Raw genomic sequence first — 21,127 nt, 5'->3', positions numbered from 1 at the left:
AGTTGGGTAACTTGCCCCAGGTCACATAATGATAAAGCCTGGTGGATGGGAATACAAATTCAGGTTTCCAAGCATCAGGTCGAGTTCTTTCCAACATACCACTGCCTCCAAGAAAGGGCTACCTGGAATTAGGTCTTTGTGACAGATTATTGTCTTCCTGCTATAGAGTGCCACACCCCAAACCATTTTTCAGGGACAAAGTGTTTGCCTTGAGGATGCCATCTCTCTGTGCATTAAAATAGGAATTTAGTCACATAACTTGCATTTAGAAATAGGCATATTTGGTTTTAAGAAAAGGATCATGATTCTATTCATCTATTGAATAGCAACCATGGAGAAAGACTACGATTTATAAATAAGTTATCTTTTAGCTTGACTGCCTAACAAAAACATAACCAAAAAGATCTTGCAATAATGCAGGCAAGTTACACCAAAGGAAGATGAATACTCCAAGAATGCTGGAAAGCAAATCATGTGGTCCAATAATTTTTTCTTTTCCTTCAGCTTCTTAGATAGGCAAGCTCTTAAAAGCAATTCATGTGAAAAAATACTCAAAAGGTTAAGCTAAGTGGGTGAGCAGAAATTAAATATTAAATGCAAGTTTTGTTCACGCTGTACACTAAAAGCCATAGCCACTAGTGCACGTTCTTTTTTTTTTTTTTTTTGCCTAGAAAAAATAAACAGGACAAAATATATCAATTATATCTTAAACATGATTAAATTGCAAAGAGCACAACACACAGTTGTCACGCTGTGTATCTCCAGATTCTCAATGCTCTCTGTTCTGTCAACACAACGCCTACAAACGGCAAAAATAATCCCTGCCAAAGCTACACTAGGTTATTACATAAAATTCTTCCACAAAGCCGAAAAATTATTTCATCAAGAATAATTAAATTAAAAGCTCTGCTTACCTTGTAGAAAACGGGTTTCATGTTTGTGAATTTTCTTTTACAGCATTAAACCCAATATAAGTATTAATATGTGCTATACTCCAAGGAAATTTTACAAGCATACAATTAATTGCTATATTCAAATTATTCCTCCCTCTCTTTTCCAGCATATTTTACAGAGTAAATATTTCTCTAGGCCTTTCTGATATCTTTATATCTCAAAAAGATAGAACTATTTCGGAGATGAAGTTAAAGATTTTGGAATGAGGAAGGAACAGTGACAGCGCCACAGAACGGGTATCCAAAAGAAGTTCTCTTATCCTTAGCTGTAAAAAGCATGTAAAGATCACTGTCAGAATCCCTTCTGGGGAGAAAGGCATCTCTTCTCATCTGCATATCAGTCTTTAGACATTTTTAGAGCAAAATCAACTTTCAATCAAGAAAAGGAAACCATGCAAGCATGCCTCCACTTGGATCAAAATCTTCACCCGTGAAAATCAAAGCCCTTGTTTACTTACACGCTGTACGTAAAAAGGAAAAGTTCAAAGAAACCTGCTCCCTCTGGGAGAACGGATCACATCTCAGTCGGCTGTTGGGAGATGTGTAAGACACGCGCTGTCTCTCCCTCTCATCCCCAGGCAATGAAAAAATCCCAAACTGCTCTTTCAAGTCACATTCACAAGGACGTCCTAGCGCCACCAAGCTCTTCCTCCACAGCAGCACCGGTGATTGGGGGAAGCTGGCCCCCTGCTCTGTTTCCACCCATGCCGGGAGCCTGCCTGCTCCAGAAAGGCACCGGGTTACCACAGATGTGGAGACAACGGGACCACAGAGGGCCACGTCTCCTGAGCCTCAGAGCCAGCTCAGCAGGTGGAGTGCAGGCAGCATATCTGTGGGGACTGCTTAACACACCTCAAGTTCCCAGAACAAACCGAAAACTCTTTCAACCTCCTCACCCAAAGGGACATCGTATATTCCTTTCAAACTCCAAACTATTATAATAGCACATGCTAATTGCTAACAATACTGGGGAAAAAAATCCCCCCTTCAGGAGAGGCTGACAGGGTCACACAAAGAGCTATGACAGTAATAGGCACCCTTACAGAGAAGAAGCCAATCAATTAGGAACCATTTGCAGAAATTGCGGGGCTGTCAAAAGCCCTGGGTACAGCTGTGCTTCATCAAACCAGGGTTCATTTGATTTTCAAGGGAAATTATTCTTTATTCTAATGTCTAGAATAGTTGTTAGTAAAATACCCCAAACAGCCCAGGTTCAACCAGGGTCTAATCTGAAAAGGAGTTAATGACCCCTGAGAAGACCAGTTGGACTAGGGCAGAAAGCCCAGAAAACAGAGGCAGATCTTCTCCCTGAGGAGAGACCACCTTCTGAGGACATGGCACGGCGGGGCGAAGGGGCGGAGGGGCGAAGGGGCGGAGGGGCGGAGGGGCGGAGGGGCGGAGGGGCGGAGGGGCGGAGGGGCGGAGGGGCGGAGGGGCGGAGGGGCCGAGGAGCGGAGGGGCGGGGGGAGGGTGAGGGGGGTGGGCGAGGGGGGTGAGGGGGGTGGAGGGGGGGCGAGGGGGGTGGATCCCGAAAAATCCACTCCCAGCACACACTGGGCATTCACCAGACACCTCCCACATCACCACTTCAAAAACAGAACAGGGCTGCATGCACGGTGACTCACACCTGTAATCCTAGCACATTGGGAGGCTGAGGCAGGAGGATTGCTCCAGCCCAGGAGTTTGAGACCAGACTGGGCAACACAGTGAGACCTAATCTCTACAAAAAATAAACAAAATTATCTGGGCATGGTGGCAGGCACCTGTGGTCCCAGCTACTTAGGAGGCTGAGGTGGGAGGATCACTTCAGCCCAGGAGGTCAAGGCGGCAGTGAGTCGAGATCACGCCATTGCACTCCAGGCTGGACAAAAGGGTGTGACCTTGTCTCAAAAAAAAAAAAAAAAACTTTAAAACAATAAAAAAATATCCAGAAGAAGATTGGTTTAGACATAACATGTTTCCAAAAAAAATTTTAAATGCTTAAAAAAAAAAAAACAGAAAAAAAACGTAATCCTTAAATTTGAAATTTTCTTTTTCTTTTCACTAATGTCCACCACAGTTTTTACTTTTGGTGGCCACTGATTCTTCTTTCCCAAGAAACAAAGAACAGGGAAACTGAGTAACTGCTAGGTATTTACCGAAGATTTGGAAAAATATACTGAAATTCATCATAACTTCATATCTAAGAAAGGTAAGGTGATAACTACGTTAGACTTGAGAGGAATTTTACAGCAAATGCTTAACATGCTCATTCTTTCAATGAATTTTTTTCTTCTGTGTTCTTTGGTGTTATCTGCTTTCTCCTTCCTCCACTTTTAACAATGAAAATTGAAGCTCAGATGACTCCAATTTCAACCGGAATCCAGCTTTCTCTCTTCTTCTAAATTTCTGACATTCCAATGTTCACTTTGTAAACGTTTTGCTTAGTTACTATAGGCATTGTTAAATAACAGAGTTGGCAATGGCCTTAACATGCTAACTTTTTGCATATCTATTTTGCTGAATCTTAAGGTAAACTTTGGGAAAAAATTCAATTTCCTTCTTAAGAGCTCTGATGTGTAACTCAAGCAGATCTTAGGAGAAGTCATTATCCCTCATGGTGTCAAGTGAGATTCCCCCAAGCTACCATCCTGTGCCAGTGCCCCCACAGGCACAGTTAACTTTTAAATACATGGCCTTGCTCCATCAGTGTTTCAGGAGGATTTCATTTTCTAAAAATTTTAAGTCAGGCCAGGCACAGTGACTCACACCTGTAATCCCAGTACCTCAGGAGGCCAGGGTAGGAGGATCTCTTGAGCCCAGGAGTTTGAAACCAGCCTCAGCAAAAAAGTGAGACCCCATATCTATTGTATTATTAAAATAAGATTTAAAAATAATTTAAGACAAAGCTATCAAAACACATCTATTTGATGCTCTAGGATCCACTGCTTCATTAAAAAGCTAATGAATATTAGATAAGATATTGGGTTCCCAAAATTAAATAACCCACTAGAGATAGAACAGAGTAGAAGGACTAAAAATGCTTATGAATTTCAGTTTCGTAAAATAACTTGCATCCTGGGACATAACCAGGCCAGCGAAGGCAGCTGAGCATTTGCTTTGCATGAGGAATGAGGAGGAGAGGGAGGAGAAATTTGGAAGAAGGTGCATGGAAAACGGGAGAAGAGAGCAGGGAGTGAGGAAGGGAAAGGGAGAAGAGAGGGGAGGCGGAGAGCCCACAGCTGCTTCATCAAACCAGCTACTTCAGAACCAGACGTATCCGTTCTGAAGCTGGCAGGCTCTAACCTGGTCCCTCACACACAGGGGATGTCACCAACCCCCAAAAGGTATGCCACATGGCTCCTCCAATGGGTGTGCCATGCTCCTGGCTCCTGGTGGTCTTGATGGCAGTGGTGGCCCATCTGGAGCAGTCACTGTGATGATGCCGGCTGCAGTGGGGGAGGCACGGCCAGGGCTGTGCGTTCCATGGAGCCAGCAGGAGCTGAGAATGTGGAAGCCCCACCCAATCCTGAAGTGGCAGGGCGGGAGCCTCATGCTCCTTGGGCACAGCTGTGGCTGCCCAGCATGGTTCCAGACCCAGACATCTCTGTGCTCTTGGGAGACAGGAGCAGAAAGAAGCCCCGCCCTCCCGGGCACTGCTGCAGCCGCCTAGCCGCGACTGTGGACCCAGGCATCTCTGCACTCTCAGGGGCCTGGGAAGGACCCCTTGCCCCCACAGGCTTGAAAGTAGCCTGCTCCCACTGCCTGGCTTCTCCCTACTGGCGCCCGCTCTAGTCTTGGAGCAAAATTGAGTCCGAGCCCAGGCACTGCTGCAACCCAGCCATGTGTGGACACGCTCAGGGCAGCACTGACATGCCAGCCCCCAGCTGTACTTTGGGTACCAACGAGTATGGGAGGCAGGCCGAGGAGGGGACTGAGGGCAGCTCGGCCCTGGCCTGCAGGCACCTTTTGGCACAAACAGCCTGGGCACCATGAAGAGCGGCAGGATGCAGACAGGCTCCTGGGTGGAAAGGGGTGGGTCCCCAGAAAAGCCCCGCCTTCAAGCCGGGGAAGGCCTGAAGTCTGGAGCTGGGCTGCCAGTCCCACAGACCAGAGTGGGAACTTATGGAGCTTTTTCTGGGCCTGCCCATGGCCACTATGGACCAATCAGTACACACTTCCTCCCCTCTGAGCCCTGGACTCAGCCAGACTCAAAGAGACAATGAGACAACCAGCTAAGGAGAGGAGCTACTCCAGGGTCTCCTCTCATCAGTACTACCAGCTGTGGAGAGGAGCTACCCACTCCAGGGTCTGCTCTCTGCTGAGAGGTGAACGCTCTATGGGACAACCAGCCTGCAGAGAGAAGCTATCCACTGTGGGTTTCCTCTGAGCTGTTCTATAGCTCAATAAAGCTCCTCTTCACCTTGCTCACCCTCCCCTTGTCCGCATACCTCATTCTTCCTGGTCATGGGACAAGAATTCAGGACCTGCCTAATGGCAGGCCTGAAAGAGCTACAACACAAACAGGGCCAAAACACGCCCCTTGCTCGCCACATTACAGGTGACAAGGAGAGAAGAGAGGAGGAGAGAAGAGCTGCAGCCCTTCAGGGAACCCAGACCTAGGAGTTCCCAGAACCAGGGCTATGCCACCCTCTTTGGGGCTCAGCAGTTCCTGGCATCTCCAAGCTTCCAGGTACTGGTGCAGGCCATGGAAGCTGCTTGTAGTATGTGTGATCCAGCTATAGCTTCACAGGGAACTGGCACCCATGCTAGAGCCTGGAGCTGCTGCCTGCCCTACCACAGCCAGCATGCCTGCCTGTGTGGGGTGGCCAGACCCCACACGTGCTCACTGACACACCCCTCACCACTCTGCTCACTCTTGGCAGGCATGGGATGCAGGCCAGTAGTGCAAGTCGAGCACAGCCTGCTAGGTCGAGTGGGCCTAGTGGGCCCAAGCAAAACGCAAAGGCACCCTTGGCCACAGAGGTTTCTGGCTGAAGTGATACCCCAAGAATCTTGTGATAGTCTAAACCCAACCGAGGCATCGTTCCACTTTATAACTTTCATTTAAATGCCTATCATTGCTTCTATTTCTTCCATTCTTATTTTGTATTTAAGACAAAAACAAATACGGAAGACTTATAATTTCAAAATCGATTAGAACTGGACTGGATATTAACACAGATTATGTCAATCAGACCATTTCTGAAAGGGTAGCTGACAACGAACAGTTAAAAACACAGGAAAGGAATGGAATGTAACAAATGCTGCCAAGGATGTGGATGAAGTAGAAGCCTCCTGCATTGCTGCTTGGAATGTCAAATAGTGCAGCATTGTGGGAGACCATGGGCTGTTCCTCAAAAAGCTAAACAGAGAATCACCACATGACCTGGCAATTCCACTCCTTGGCCTGAAAACAAGGATTCACGCAGATAACTCTTACAGCAACATTCACCCCAGCATTACCCACAACAGCAGCAATAATCCAAGCATCTATCAACAGATGAATGAATAAACAAAATGTGGTGTATCTGTATAATGGAATATTACTCAGCCATAAAAAAGAATGAAAGTCTGACACATGCCACAACCTGGATTAACCCAGAAGACATACGTTAAGTCAAACAAGCCAGAAAGAAAAGGACAAATATTGTGATTCCACCAATATATGGGGCACCTAGAAATTGGCAAATAAGACAGAAAGTAGAATAGAAGTTATGAGGGAATTGAAAGCAGGGGAAATAGAGAGTTATTGTTTAAGGGCTACCAAGTTTCTGTCTGGAATAATGAAAAAGTTCTAGATGGTGGTGGTGGTTGCAAACCAATGTGAATATACTTAATGCCACAGAAGCATACACTTGAAAATAGTAAAAAAAGGCATATTTTATGTTATATATGTTTTATCACACAAAATGACAACATTCCAAAAATAACTTTTCAGCCAAAAAAAAAAAATAAAGAAAGAGAATAGTAATTAACACCTTTTGACAAGGTTTTCCTTGTCAAAATCGCTAAGCAAAGCCAGTACAATACATGAATAGCAGAGTGTGCACTGCTCTTTGATGGCATACCAGAAGTCATGGAGGAGTTATGGCTAAAGTAAATGGTTCCGATTAGTACTTCACTTCAAAAAATTCATAAATAAGGAAGCTGTATCCTTAACATATATATATATATATATATGTATATATATATATATGTATATATATATGTAGATATATATATATATGTGTGTATATATATGTATATATATATATATGTATATATATATGTAGATATATATATATATGTGTGTATATATATATATGTTTGTATCAACTGCTGGACCTAGAGATAGGTAACTCCATCTCCTTTCCCCACCTTGGGTAAAGGTGGGAACCAACACTTGCCTGCCTGGTTCTTGGTTTGCGATTTGGGCCAGTATCTTACCCTGAATGTCTGCTCCATTTTCTCCCTGTGGGAAACCTGATCCAGAGTGCCATCTGTCTGACTCCTTTTCAGACCTGTTGTGATATCAGGGACGTTGCTGAAATCTGCATGAAAAATGACAAAAACATACATGAGTTTGGCCATTTGCAGAGAATAACGCCTGGTTTAAAGGCTCACATGGAGAAAGGAAAGGAGAAAACAACCTAAGAGGCAGTACAGAGCAGTCCTGAATGACACTGAGGTTACAGTTATGCACACGGATGGTCTTCTGAAACAGATCTAGGATCTTGCTCATTGAAAAGGTAACATCTGCCTGTTTTGGTCAAAAGGGACCAATCAAAATAATAACTTAAATGCCTTGTCACTCTTCTCATTGTTGTGTAAACTATACTTCCCTAAGCTCCGGTCTTAAGTAATTTATTTGGACCTACAATCAAACAGCAACAACTTCGTTGGTATTTCCCTATTTTTGGCTAAGTGAAGGCAAAATTAGCAGGGAATCTTGGAAATCAGTGATGGAATATTACACTTATTACAATCTACAACTTGCCCATCTACAAGCATGTTCCTTTTGCTGGCATCAACCACAATTTCATCCTAACTCGAAAGTCCCAAGAGGATCAGTAAACCCTTATTAACTTCCAGAGTAAAGGCTAAGAAATAATATGGGCCAGGTGTGGTGGCTCATGCCTGTAATCTCAGCCCTGTGGGAGGCCAAGGTGGGAGAATCACTTAAGACCAGGAGTTCGAGACCACCCTGGGCAACATAGTGAGACCACATAGTGTCTCTAAGGGAAATTGAAAACAAACAAACAAACAAACAATCAGGCACGGTGGTATGCGGCTATAATCCCAGCTACTTGGAGGGCTGAGGCAGGAGGATTGCTTGAGCCCAGGAGTTTGAGACAGCAGTGAGCAGTAATCGTGCCACTGCACTCCAGCCTGGATGACAGACAGAGACCCTATCAAGAAAGGAAAGAAAAGGAAAGAGGAAGGGAAGGAAGGGGAGGGGGTAATAATTAAAATATAAAAATAATAAAAATTAAAATTTTACATTTAAGTTAAAAATTAAAACATTAAAAAATTTAAATAATATGAAATAAGTAGAACACATAGCTTTCCTGCCTATAACTGGAAGCACACATCCCATCCTCAGCACTCTTCTCCAATAGAGACAGAAAGACCAGCCTCTATCAAAACATAACACAAGTTTTCATTGTAATTCTTGTATTTGATAGAATGTCCCCTCAACTAGGTGAAACCAGATGGTTTCTGATCCCAGTCAGGTACAACAAGAAATCAATCTGAGCTGATCTAGGCCCAAGAGGCTTGGATAGACTTGCAAACAAAGAAACTGCCCAGCAGGATGGGGCAGGGAAGATGGTTTCTGGAGAACCTTTTTTTTTTTTTTTTTTTTTTTTGAGACGGAGTCTCGCTCTGTCACCCAGGCTGGAGTGCAGTGGCGCAATCTCGGCTCACTGCAAGCTCCGCCTCCCGGGTTCACGCCATTCTCCTGCCTCAGCCTCTCGGAGTAGCTGGGACTACAGGCGCCCGCCACCACGCCCGGCTAATTTTTTGTATTTTTAGTAGAGACGGGGTTTAACCTGGTCTTGATCTCCTGACCTCGTGATCCACCCGCCTCGGCCTCCCAAAGTGCTGGGATTACAAGCGTGAGCCACCGCTCCTGGCCTCTGGAGAACCTTTAGAAGCTAGAGGAACCCCTGGAGGTTGGCACAGCTGAGAGACAAGAATGCCAGTAGCTGGTTCATGCTGATATTACCAACCACTACACAGGCACTCACTTCTAAGATAGGGGAAGGCCTCCGGAAAACATATAATGATCTACAGAATTCTGCAGCTCCAATTTTTTTCTTCCATTACCTCTTCCGACACCCTAATCTCATCCAGATAAGGACCAGACAGATCACCTTGGTCATACCTCACTGTTGTTGGTTGCAGAGTTAAGTTAGCCTAGGGAAGGCAGTGCTGACCCGAAAGGCATGAGGTATCCCTGGGGAAATTTTGAGTAGCAATGACAAGCAAGTAGACTTGGGCCTGCCTCCTCCAGTCCCCTAATGCCACAACACAGAGGCAGTGCCCTCACCAACAAGCTGACTGCACGGGAAGTAAGATGAGACCTTCAACCACAAGTGACCCACCGCTGTCCTTTAAGACTGCGTCCTTTCTCTGATGTGTATACCTTGGCTTAAGGGAGACCAATCTAGGTAAGTCACAAAAGAACAGCAGCCCTCACTCCTACTGTATCCAGCCTAAGTGTATCTCCCCGTTCATGCATTCAACACATATTTCTTGAGTAGCAGCTGTTTTCCATGCACGGTGCTAGGAGCTGGGGATGCAAAAATAAGCGAAATGCTCTCACAGGCTGCTTCTAGTCTGGGGAGAGGCAGTTGGTGAGGGAGGGGGAGGCGGAGAGATGAGTGCAACCAAGTGTCACAGATGATATGAGGAAAGCCCACAGGCTGCTGAGTGGGGACACTCAGGAAGCAAGTTAATTCTCCCTGGGCCCTTAAAACATTTCAAAGGTGAGAAGACACTTGAGCAAAGCCTTTATGTCAAAGGAGTATTTATTTGACTTTCAAGCTGAAGATGACAAGGCAAGGTGGGCAGCAGGGAGAGGGGATTCCGGGACTGGAAGTGGCCTGAGTAAAGGCCAATGCTAGGAGGAGCCGGGCACCATCAGGGAACTTGCCGAGTGTGGCTGCACAGAGTGGGGCAGAGATGGAAGAGTGTTCTCGATGGACGGATGGATGGAGGACAAGAAAGTCACAGTGACATCACAGGTACAAGGTGTAAGGACCAGAATATCAGAGAAAAGAGCAACAGAAAAAAGTAAGGGATGGTTGAGCATTTGAGGAGGTAGATTCCATGGGTCCCCTCTTTGTCAGTTATTAAATATAAGAAGATACAGAAAAGAGACACATCGAGGGAGATGCCTGGTTTCTATGTCCTAGGTGACTGGGTAGATGGGGAATGCGGCGAGGGGAGAAGTGGGGATAACAAGCTTATCTTCCACAATGCTGAGTCTGAGACATGTGTGGGCCATGCAGTGGGAGATTTTCAGTGGTCAGGGGGTCCAGAGTCCAAAGCCCAGAAAGGCCTTCACAGAGACATGGATTTGGAAGTCATCAGACTATCACTCCATAGCAGTGAAGCCAAGGGGGTGGATGACATCAAGAGGACCGAGGAGAGAACCATGGAAACATCGGTGCATAAGGGTACAGGAGAGGGTGACCCTCAAGAGAGGTACCTTTCTTTTTATAGAGAATTTAAAAAGAAGTATAAGGCCATCAAAAAAGAGTCATGTCACAGAAGCCATACAATATAAAAGTGCATTACCCAGGTTACAGAATCAAATTAGCATTAGTGCTGCCTTTACCTTATAAATAAGGAGCCTTGGTATTTCCAAAGAGTTACATCAAGTACAGGAACTAGGACACACGATCCACATGCACATTCACTGATGATGGGGATTTCACAGCCCCTGCTGTACATCAGGCATGTTCTAAGTACTAGGCATACAAAGATGAACAAGACCTTGAGTCCCACCAAGAACTCAGCTGTGACAAGGGCATAAGGAGCTTTGGAGCCCAAGATGCCAGATGGATGCTGGTGAAAATAGCATGGCTGATGTCAAAAGCAAGTGCCGAGTGAATCCTGAGTCATCTGAGTCAATCTCTTCACAAGATTTTGGAACTTAAACACTGAAAACTCCCTGAACCACTGTTCGCCTCTTACAAAAGAGACAAAGAGGTACTCATTCACTTAGGGAGGAAGAGACTCATTTCAGGTAAGCATGAGAAAGGGGCAACGTGTACCTGGTAAGAGAATATTGACCCCTTCCTGTCAGAACCCTGCTCACTCCAGGATAAAGGCTTAGCTTTGAATCAGCGAGGCTCCCTTAGGCCCCCTAGAACCCTTTAACTTCAAGGAAACTTTGGATGCCACCGGATTCTCTCTGAGGCACAGGCTTAGACAGGATGGCCCAAAGGAACTAGCTCCCACTGAGGCTGGCCCTGGGGATCTGAGAAGAGAAGGCAGCTGTGGACAGTTCCTGAGATCCGCCAAGACAGGAAATCTCAGCGGTGTTCTACTGCCCAAGTTTCCCCCGGGTGGAATGCATCTGCGCACACACAGAGTCCCTGCAGCCACCAGCAATGTGCCAGCACTGTCCTGGACATGACGGAGCACAGGAGAATCCGAGCTGGACAGTGTCCACAGCTGCCATCCCTGGCTCTGGGAGCCTCCAATTTTACCAGGACCTGTATCCCCGTAAAAGGAGGGTGCCCTTAGTGTTCTTTATAGAAGAGACATGAGATAAAAGTACATTCTGGAAGAAGACTGGCTTTAAAAAGAGTGGAGGCTGGTAAAATCCGAATGCTTATTTACAAAGCTGTTTGAAACAGGCACCCTGTCCTGGGTGCCAAATGCCTATACATCGCCCCCTTATATTCTGCCCACATCCTGAGCACCAGCTGCTAAAGGGAGTAAATATATCCTGCCCCTCCCAGGCGAAAATCTGGCTTCCCACCTGGGAGAGCCTCATCAGGACATACACAGTGCAACATGTTTTAGGGGTTCTTTGTCCTTATCAGAGAGTAATAAGCACTTGCTTCCTGCCTGCCCTGCACTCGGCATTGTACAGTACAGATGTTCAGACGCACTCCAGAAAAAGCCGCTAGCCAATACGACTGCAAATCATGAAAAGAAAACAAATTATAAATTCAAGAGTTATCTACTTGTATCTGGTTAATAGATCCTTTTGTCTTTCTCATCACATTTCTCATGGAAATTAACCGTTTGGGGCAGAGGTCTAGCAATTTGAAAAAATGTAACATTTGGCACAGCCAACAAGAGCTTCTACTTAGCGGAAGAGCTTCTACTTCGCAGCTGAGCCAGCAGAGCTGCAATGTCCCAAGTTACAGTCTGGCCCCCTCAATTTGGATGTGTCATTTAATTTATTTATCCCCTAATTCCCACGGGTGCCAGACACTGTGCATCCACCAAGTATAAGGTTCCATGGCCAGAGCAGTCACGGGCCCAGGCTCGGCCATCTTTCTCCTTTAATCAACATGCTGTGGGCTGGGCGCAGTGGCTCACGCCTGTAATCCCAGCACTTTAGGAGGCTGAGCGGGGCGGATCATGAGGTCAGGAGATCGAGACCATCCTGGCTAACATGGTGAAACCCCATCTCTATTAAAAATACAAAAAATTAGCCGGGTGTGGTGGTGGGCGCCTGTACCCCAGCTACTCAGGAGCTGAGGCAGGAGAATCACTTGAACCCGGGAGGCGAGGTTGCAGTGAGCTGAGATCGCGCCATTGCACTCCAGCCTGGGCAACAGAGTGAGATTCCGTCTCAAAACAAACAAACAAAAAAATCATGCTGTGGACAAGGATGACACTCCAGGCAGGCTACCACGGAAAATGCCTGCCTCCCTACTCTTCCGCACAGCCTATGGCTCCTTACAGACAACTGGGGAACACATGTGGCTTTAGGTTTGAGACACCTGGTCATTCAGCTTCCTCCTGAACTGTGCGTCAGTACCTGGCCCATTAGCACCGCTGTCAGCCAAGTCACTGGCAACCCCAGATCCTTTACAACGAAAGGGCAAAACATTTGTTAAAGGAACATCCTGGGTACCAACTTAAAAACAAATATCAGCAAATGTTGAAGTTAAGGTTGTCTCACCCACACAGCTCGTAATCTGAATTCAAAATATACAGTTACATCATTTCCAAATCCAACCTAGCACAGTTAATATGCAAACGTGTGGGTTTTGCCATTTCTTTTTCCTGTTGCCCAGAAAGCACCAATAGATCTACGTGCTCACTGTGATAGGCTCAAGGGGGAATTCTTTGGAAACCGGCAGCAATGGGAAGCTTGGGAGAAGGCCTGGCGTGCGTGGTGGTGTCCCTGCCAGCATCCCACCTGCAGCTTAATCCTAAGGAAGCCTGACTCTCCTCAGGCAGCTACATATGGTTCATCTGGCTGATGCCATCCCATAATCCCAGTCTTGCTGGCAGCCTCCTCCCTACTCAACCAGGCAGCAAGAGACTAGGCAACAAAGTTCTTTGTAGTCCCTGGACATCCACCAGGTGGCTGCCAGCAGACCCTGGAGACACCAGGCAGCTCCTGATCGTAAGGACAGGTAGGGAAGAGTTCCCCTGCCTTTCCAGCAGCCAGGACGGGGCCTCCTGAGGACAGGCAACTAGTTCCTAGAAAAAGTGATCTAAGAACCACTCCACCCCAAAGTCTGAGAGTGCCTCCCCAGTTCTCAGGAACAGCAATTAAAGAGAAATTAAATTAAAAATTTCAACATGATATTAATCCGTAGCCAAAAACAAGAAATGCAAAGTGACAGGAGAACATTTGTTTTCTCTTCTTAGGTACAAGATGACTTTTTTTTTTTTTTTTTTTTTTTAGAAACTAATAATGGTAGTTGCTATGGTTTGAATGTGTCCCCCAGAATTCACGTGTTGGAAACTTAATCCTCAGTGTAACACGTTGGGAGGTAGACTTAGTGGGAGGTGTTTAGGTCATGAGGGCTTTACCCAGGACTCATGAATATTAATGCCATGATAAAAAGGGCTCTCAGGAGTGGCTCTGTTCTCTTCTGCTGTTTACCCTTCCACTTTCAGCCATGTGAGGACGCAGCATTCAAGGTGCCATCTTAGAATCAGAATCACCAAACCTAATGGCACCTTGATACTGGACTTCCCAGCCTCTAGGACTGTGAGCCTGTAAATTTGTTTTAAAATTACCCAGTGTGCGCTGTTCTTTACAGTAGCACAGATGAACTAAGACAGCAGTCACGGCATCGGAAAAAGCCGTGCTTCAATATGCGGACTGAGGATTCATTTGAAATAGACTAAAAGTATCGGGCATAAGAATGAAAACTGTTTTTAAAATATGTTTCTCATGCTTCAAACCATATATTATAGTACATTGATTTTTAATGCTCTCATATCCAAAGGGTCCTTTTTGATAATACATACTTTTACTATCCTGAAATAAAAATTATTCTTAATATAATCTACCTCCATATATAGTTTCTTCAAAAGCAATATATACTACCCTAAAAGTAAGACAAAAAGAAAAATAAATGGAAAGTAATTTATAATTAAAAACTATGTGTTTGAATACTTTGAGTTATACTCCATATGTAAATGGCAGCAGAACCTCTCCAGAAGCCATGAGGAAGCTGTCAGCCACTGGCTCTACAGGCCTTGTCCCAAGCTTCACCACAGACCAATGCCAGTGTGTCTTGGTGGTATGACCATCAGTGACATGATTTTCCAAAATGGCAAAACTCCTGGCAAAGTTCTGAGCAAAACAAAGGATGTACTTCCCTTATTTATTGGGTTGCCATCTTGCCAGAAAATTCCAAGTACCCTATAGCTGCGGGGAAAAAATAATTTGCATTTCTTTGTAAAATAGAGGTAATTCCTAGCTCAGATAATTATATGCATGTTTTTTCACCTCCATTAAGGTCCAGTCAAACAATGTGCAATGTATGGGATTAACTTGATCACTGCAGGATGTCCAGCAACCATGTCCCCAGCTAGAAATGTCACCATCCCTGGAATCATTATGATAATGATAACCAAAAACAGAAACACAAACTTCCAAAATGTCACCTGGTGGTCAGCGCCACCACCTCTGAGAATTGCCTCTGCCCCTCCCCGTGGCCAGGACCTCAACTTTACCTCTAGGAGAATCAAGTGGCATCAGAGAACGCAAAATGCATCCAACCCATAGCATTTTGCACCCTCTGAGTATTAGCCTCCCTCACTTCCCAAAGAAAGATAAAATATACTCACTAAAGCAATTAAAAATATAGCAGCCAGATAACGATGAAGTGTGTTTCAGTGGGACTCTCATCTCAGGCTCAAAAAATGTTTTTAGTTGATTAAATCATTAATCCTTAGAAACCCCTTCTGATGTGAAAATTATAGAAGAATAATTTTCTAAGAAGACTGAAAAAAATCTAAAAAATAATGTCAAAGTAGTTACAAGTGAATAATAAATGGTTTAATTAAGTTTTCAACTACATAATCCACTTTGGCATTAGAGTTACATGTCTCTGACATTTAATACTTACATTCTACTATCTACTCACATCCAGATAAAATAACGTACTTTATTTGAATTATGCTATTAATCTATTTGATTTACTCAGTTTCTCTATTTTGTTTCTCAGAATTTATCCTATGCAATTCCATAAATGAAAAACTCATAGAGAATCAAAGAATTTTAGATCAGAAAAGAAACTCAGAAATTACCCCATTCGATTCCTTCATTTTATGTATCTTTTGTTTTTTAAAAAAAAGTACAAATGTAATTTTAAGAAAAGATTAAAATTTGGGGAAAGCAAAGCTGCCAGCTGAGGCATAATAGCATTATGTAAATAGAAAATTAAGACTTTTTTTCAGTTCTCCAAGCTTCACCCACTATTACAAAATTCTGCATTAATGTTCACAGCCAGTTATCACAGTACAAACAGCACATTGAACATTTGCAAAGAAAATCTTTGCAAATCTCTTTTTCTTATTTTTATTTTTTGAGACAGAGTTTTGCTGTGTCACCCAGGCTGGAGTGCAGTGGCATGAACTCAGCTCACTGCGACCTCTGCTTCCCAGGTGTGATTCTCGTGCCTCAGCCTCCTGAGTAGCTGGAACTATGGGTGCATGCCACCACACCCGGCTAATTTTTTTTTTTTTTTTTTGTATTTTTAGTAGAGACGGGGTTTTGCCATGTTGGCCAGGATGGTCTCGAACTCCTAACCTCGAGTGATCCACCCACCTCAGCCTCCCAAAGTGCTGGGATTACAGGCGTGAGCTATGGCACCCAGCCAGAATCTCTCCTTTTAAATTTAACTTTGTGGCCAGTGGGGTGATTCATGCCTATAATCCAAGAACTTTGGGAGGCCAAGGCAGGAGGATTGCTTGCGGTCAGGAGTTCACACCAGCCTGGGCAACATGGAAAGACTCTATCTCTATTAAAAAAAAAAAAAAGTTATCCAGGTATGGTGGTGCACACCTGTAGTCCCAGCCACTCAGGAGGCTAGGGCAGGAGGATCACTTGAGTCCAGGAGGTAGAGGCTGCAGTGGCTTGTGATGGTGCCATTGCACTCCAGCCTGGGCAACACAGCAAGACCTTACTTTTAAAACAATTTCTTCTAAATAAATTTAAATTTGTAAACTTTGTATAGCAATGCATATTTTTAAGTAACAGATTGTCCAAAATTTTACTCATACTTTTACTTTAAAATGTAGTGGTTTGTGCCATCTTTCATTAGTGACATTAGCTGTACTGTGCCATCCAGGCAAATATTTGTGATCATCAGTCAGTGAAAGAGAATGAAAACAAAGCATTTAAATGAAATAATAGAAATAACTGAGAGGGAAAAGAAAAAGTAACTCTTGAGTTGAACACATTCAAAGGTGAGTCAAGTCCCAAACTGCACCATTAACAAAGAGATCACCATTTATTATTACCTACTGTTAATATAGATAAAAATCAGTCTTCTTTTCTGACCATATCTGGGACTTTGCATTTTTTTTTATTGTTATGACTCGTGTCAGGGAAATTCAAAGCAGCAGTCTGAATGTTATTGTTAAGCTTGCAAAGAAATAAATTCTATTATAGCACAAATACTGTGCTAGAAAGATTCATAAATTCTCCAAGTCCATTTAACCTGAGGTCACATTCCAATTGGTGACATTTTTGACAATGTAAGCTAACACTGGCAATAAACAGAAAGCAGTAAAGTAAATGCTGGTAGTAAATGTTTCTTAATAGCAAACTGCCAGGATCTGATTCAATTGTCTTGTGATAAATGTCCTTAGAGTGGATAAGAATACTTAAAGGAACATGGCAGATGTTCTCACAGTAGAAAGGTGCTGCCAGCCACCTCCACACTGACTGCAACACTCCTTCTTAGAACAACGAAAAAGAGTGTTTAGATGTACCCATATCTTCCTTCGCCAGGCAGGCTATGGCAGTGACTGAGGCAGCGTGCTTAACCCAAAGAAAGAAGGTGCAGAGCCTCCCATGGGGTTTTATGAGCCCCAGTGAAAAATACACAGTCAATGACGAGAGAGATCTTCAACCAAGGTCTTGGCACTGCAAGGAAATGGACACCCACTAGCACTGGGAGGACACCCCAATGCCACACTTACTTACCTTCAGAGGCATGTGGCAGACAATACTGTATTTCAAACACTCAAAGAATTTTAATAAAGTTGAATTTAAGTTCAAAGCCCTTAGGAACTACTTAGCTGGAGTTCTATTTAAAGACTTGGAGAAGAAAGCTAGACAAAAGTACACACGAGATTCTATTAGAGAAAGTTGCTACGGAAAAAAGAAAATTTGAGGACACTTTTCAGTAAGTGCTACGGTTCTCTTGGATTAAAAGAAGGTAAAATTGAATATTATTCAGCCATAAAAAGGAATGAAGGATTGATTCATACTACAACATGGATGAACCTTGAAAACATTATGCTAAGTGAAAGGAGCCAGACATTGTATTTTCATTTTTATATGAAATGCCCAGAATAGGCAAATCCATAGAAACAGAAAGTAGATTCATAGTTGCCAGGAGCGGGGGTTGGAGGGTGGAGGATGAGGAGTGACTTCTTTTTTTATTTTTATTTTATTTATTTATTTTATCTATTTTATTTTTATTTTATTTATTTATTTTATCTATTTTATTTTTATTTTATTTATTTTATTTTTGAGATGGAGTCTCGCTCTGTCACCAGGCTGGCATGCAGTAGCACCATCTTGGCTCGCTGCAACCTCTGCCTCCTGGGTTCAAGTGATTCTTCTGCCTCAGCCTCCCAAGTAGCTGAGACAACAGGTGTGCACCACCATGACCAGCTAATTTTTATATTTTTAGTAGAGACAGGGTTTCACCACATTGGCCAGGATGGTCTCAATCTCTTGACCTTGTGATCCGCCCACCTCAGCCTCCCAAAGTGCTGGGATTACAGGCATGAGGGACTGAGCCTGGCCTGAAGAGTGACTTCTGATGGGTGTGAGGTTTCTTTTTTGAGGGAATAAAAATACTGTGGAATTAGACAGTAGTGATGGTTGCACAATTTTGTGAATATACTAAAAACCACTGAATGGTACACTGTAAAAGGTAAATTGTATAGTATGTTAATTCTATTCAATTTTTAAAAAAGAAGATAAGGAAGTCAGGGTAGATATTACGGGAGAGAAATTAGAATTAACAGCAGAACTCCACCATGAGAGGGTTCCAAAGAAACAAATCACAGGAAATATATGGCCACATGATTGCAAGGTTAATGAAAATCTGTACGAACCATCAAAAAAGGAACAAGAATAGATAGTGAAGCTATGACTGTAAACAACTGACCTTTCCCTGAACTGAGAAGGCCCCAGATGATCACAAGACCTTTCTGATCATCAGTCCCAACCCTCAGATAAGAATCCAGATAAGAAGACAAGGACTATCAGCAATCCGGTCACATCTAAATTTGCTTTACTGCAAGGCAAATTATAACTGGGTTTTACTCTATGTGTATTAATAGATAAATCTTTAAAAGGAAAAAGAGCAGTTAAAATCCAGATATTTTTCCCTACATGGAAGGAAAAACAGGAAGACACAGTTCTATCTGTATGTGCCACTGACTATGACCTTCTCCAAGGTACCAGAGGCTTGATGTGTCTCTATACCTTGATTTACCCAGCTGTGAAAGTAAAATGATAATAACACATCTCTGCTCCATCAGGGTGATGTGAGGGATAATTAATGTTTTTAAGGTTCTTTGTGAACTTTATATTGAGACAGCCTGCTATTATTAGGAAGCCTTAACAAACACGTTCTCTACCGCAGTCAAGACCTGACTCTGTTTAAGGAGGGAATGAGACTGGCTGCAAAACCAAAATGGAATGTTTGATCCATTACTTTGCTTTTTTCACTTCATAAAATTTTGGAGGAAATGTATACTCCTGTAGTCCTTATATTATCACTTCAATCACATTAAATACAAGAATTTCAGAGACAGAAGGAAAAAATTTTAAACTATTTTGCCTGATCCCTTGTTTTAAGAGTCAAGAAAATAGTTATAGTAACCTGCCCACGGTCACAGATGAAAAAGCCAGGAACTAGAGTCCATTTGAGACCTTATTTGAGACCCATAGTCTTTTACAAATGTTACTATCCCCAAATTAAAACACAACTCGCTGTCACTATTGGCCTATACTGGTGATACAGAAGTTACTGTTCTCAGGCTGGGCACGGTGGCTCACACCTGTAATCCCAGCACTTTGGGAGGCCGAGGTAGGCAGATCACCTGAGGTCAGGAGTTCGAGACCAGCCTGGCCAGCATGGTGAAACTTTGTCTCTATTTAAAAAATACAAAAATTATCTGGGTGTGGTGGTGTGTGCCTGTAGTCCCAGCTACTTAGGAGGCTGAGGCAGGAGAATCACTTGAACCTGGGAGGCAGAGGTTGCAGTGAACCGAGATCACACCATTTGCCTGGGTGACAAAGCGAGACTCCGTCTTAAAACATTTTTTGTAATTAAAAAAAAAATAAAGAAGTTACTGTTCTTTTTTAGTTGTGGTTTTGGTTTAGCTGGCAAATTAACTGTCATGGGCACCAATTAGCCCATTAAAATTGCAGAGCAGCACAGACGTGGGCCAGCAGCTAGGCTCCGTGGACTCCCAGGATATGGCAGTAGGACTCCAGAGCTGGGGCATGTGGTTCTCCACCACCACAGCCATGGGCCATCCCAGGGTGCCCTCTACACTTGTGCCAGTGATGGAGACCTCGGCTCAAGAAAGTGTCAGCACCATTCCCTTGCATCAGATTTATAAAGAAGAAATCACGGAAGCCTCAAGATGTGCTCCAAGGATTCCTTTTATCCCCCATAATCCATTCTTAAGAACGTTGCCTTAACTTTCATTAAGAGATTTTCTTTTTTTTTTTTTTTTTTTTTTTTTTTTTGAGATGGAGTTTTGCTCTTGTTGTCTAGGCTGGAGTGCAGTGGCATGATCTCAGCTCATCGCAACCTCTGCCTCCCGGGTTCAAGTGATTCCCCTGTCTCAGCCCTCCGAGTAGCTGGGATTACAGGCATGTGCCACCATGTCTGGCTAATTTTGTATTTTTAGTAAAGATGGGTTTTCTCCATGTTGGTCAGGCTGATCTCGAACTCCCGACCTCAGGTGATCCACCCGCCTTGGCTTCCCAAAGTGCTGGGATTACAGGTGTGAGCCACTGCGCCCAGCCTCATTAAGAGATTTCTAACAACCTTCCTTTCACTCAATAGCTATTTACTCAATGCCTGCTATTTTTACCAAGAATTGTGCTGCCTGCTGTGTCTGAAACATCCTTTATACTCTTCAAAGTCCCTGTTTTCAAGGGATTGTCAGTAGTAGGTTAATTAGGACAGGCACACAGAGAGCGATATTGCAAGGCAACTTTCATATCAGGCATACAGACAAAATGCTTTCAGAGTTCAAAAGAGGAAGAGCCCATGATTCCGCCAGTGTAACATGCAAGCAGCCCCATACTTCTCACAGACTACAATTGTAAAAGAGAAGCATGAAAGGTGAGTATTTAGGTTCTGTGAACTTCTACTCCCAGAGATCCCAAAAAATGGTAAAACTTCTATTTGTGCCGCACCTTTTAAACAGACCTAACACATGTATTAATTTTCTCCTCTTTCCCTGGTGAACACATACTGACTTGCTCAGTGATATGGTTTGGCTGTGTT

General features: G+C 43.8%; 1 protein-coding gene across 3 annotated transcripts in view; it reads right to left on the bottom strand.

The window, feature by feature from the left end:
- Nucleotides 1-21,127, bottom strand: part of TIAM2 (TIAM Rac1 associated GEF 2) — a 132,483-nt gene that overhangs the window by 40,084 nt on the left and 71,272 nt on the right. For 2 of the 3 annotated variants that reach the window (XM_030809864.1, XM_030809865.1), the window contains one exon: nt 7,362-7,465. In XM_030809864.1, the coding sequence (XP_030665724.1) occupies nt 7,362-7,465 (104 nt within the window). Of the gene's footprint in view, nt 1-1,411; nt 1,574-7,361; nt 7,466-21,127 lie in introns of those variants that run through there. The other variant, XM_030809866.1, reaches the window with a different exon arrangement.

The sequence above is a fragment of the Nomascus leucogenys genome, chromosome 3, assembly GCF_006542625.1.
Source record: "Nomascus leucogenys isolate Asia chromosome 3, Asia_NLE_v1, whole genome shotgun sequence".
Classification (NCBI taxonomy): domain Eukaryota; kingdom Metazoa; phylum Chordata; class Mammalia; order Primates; family Hylobatidae; genus Nomascus; species Nomascus leucogenys.
This window is presented reverse-complemented; position numbering and strand designations above follow the sequence as displayed.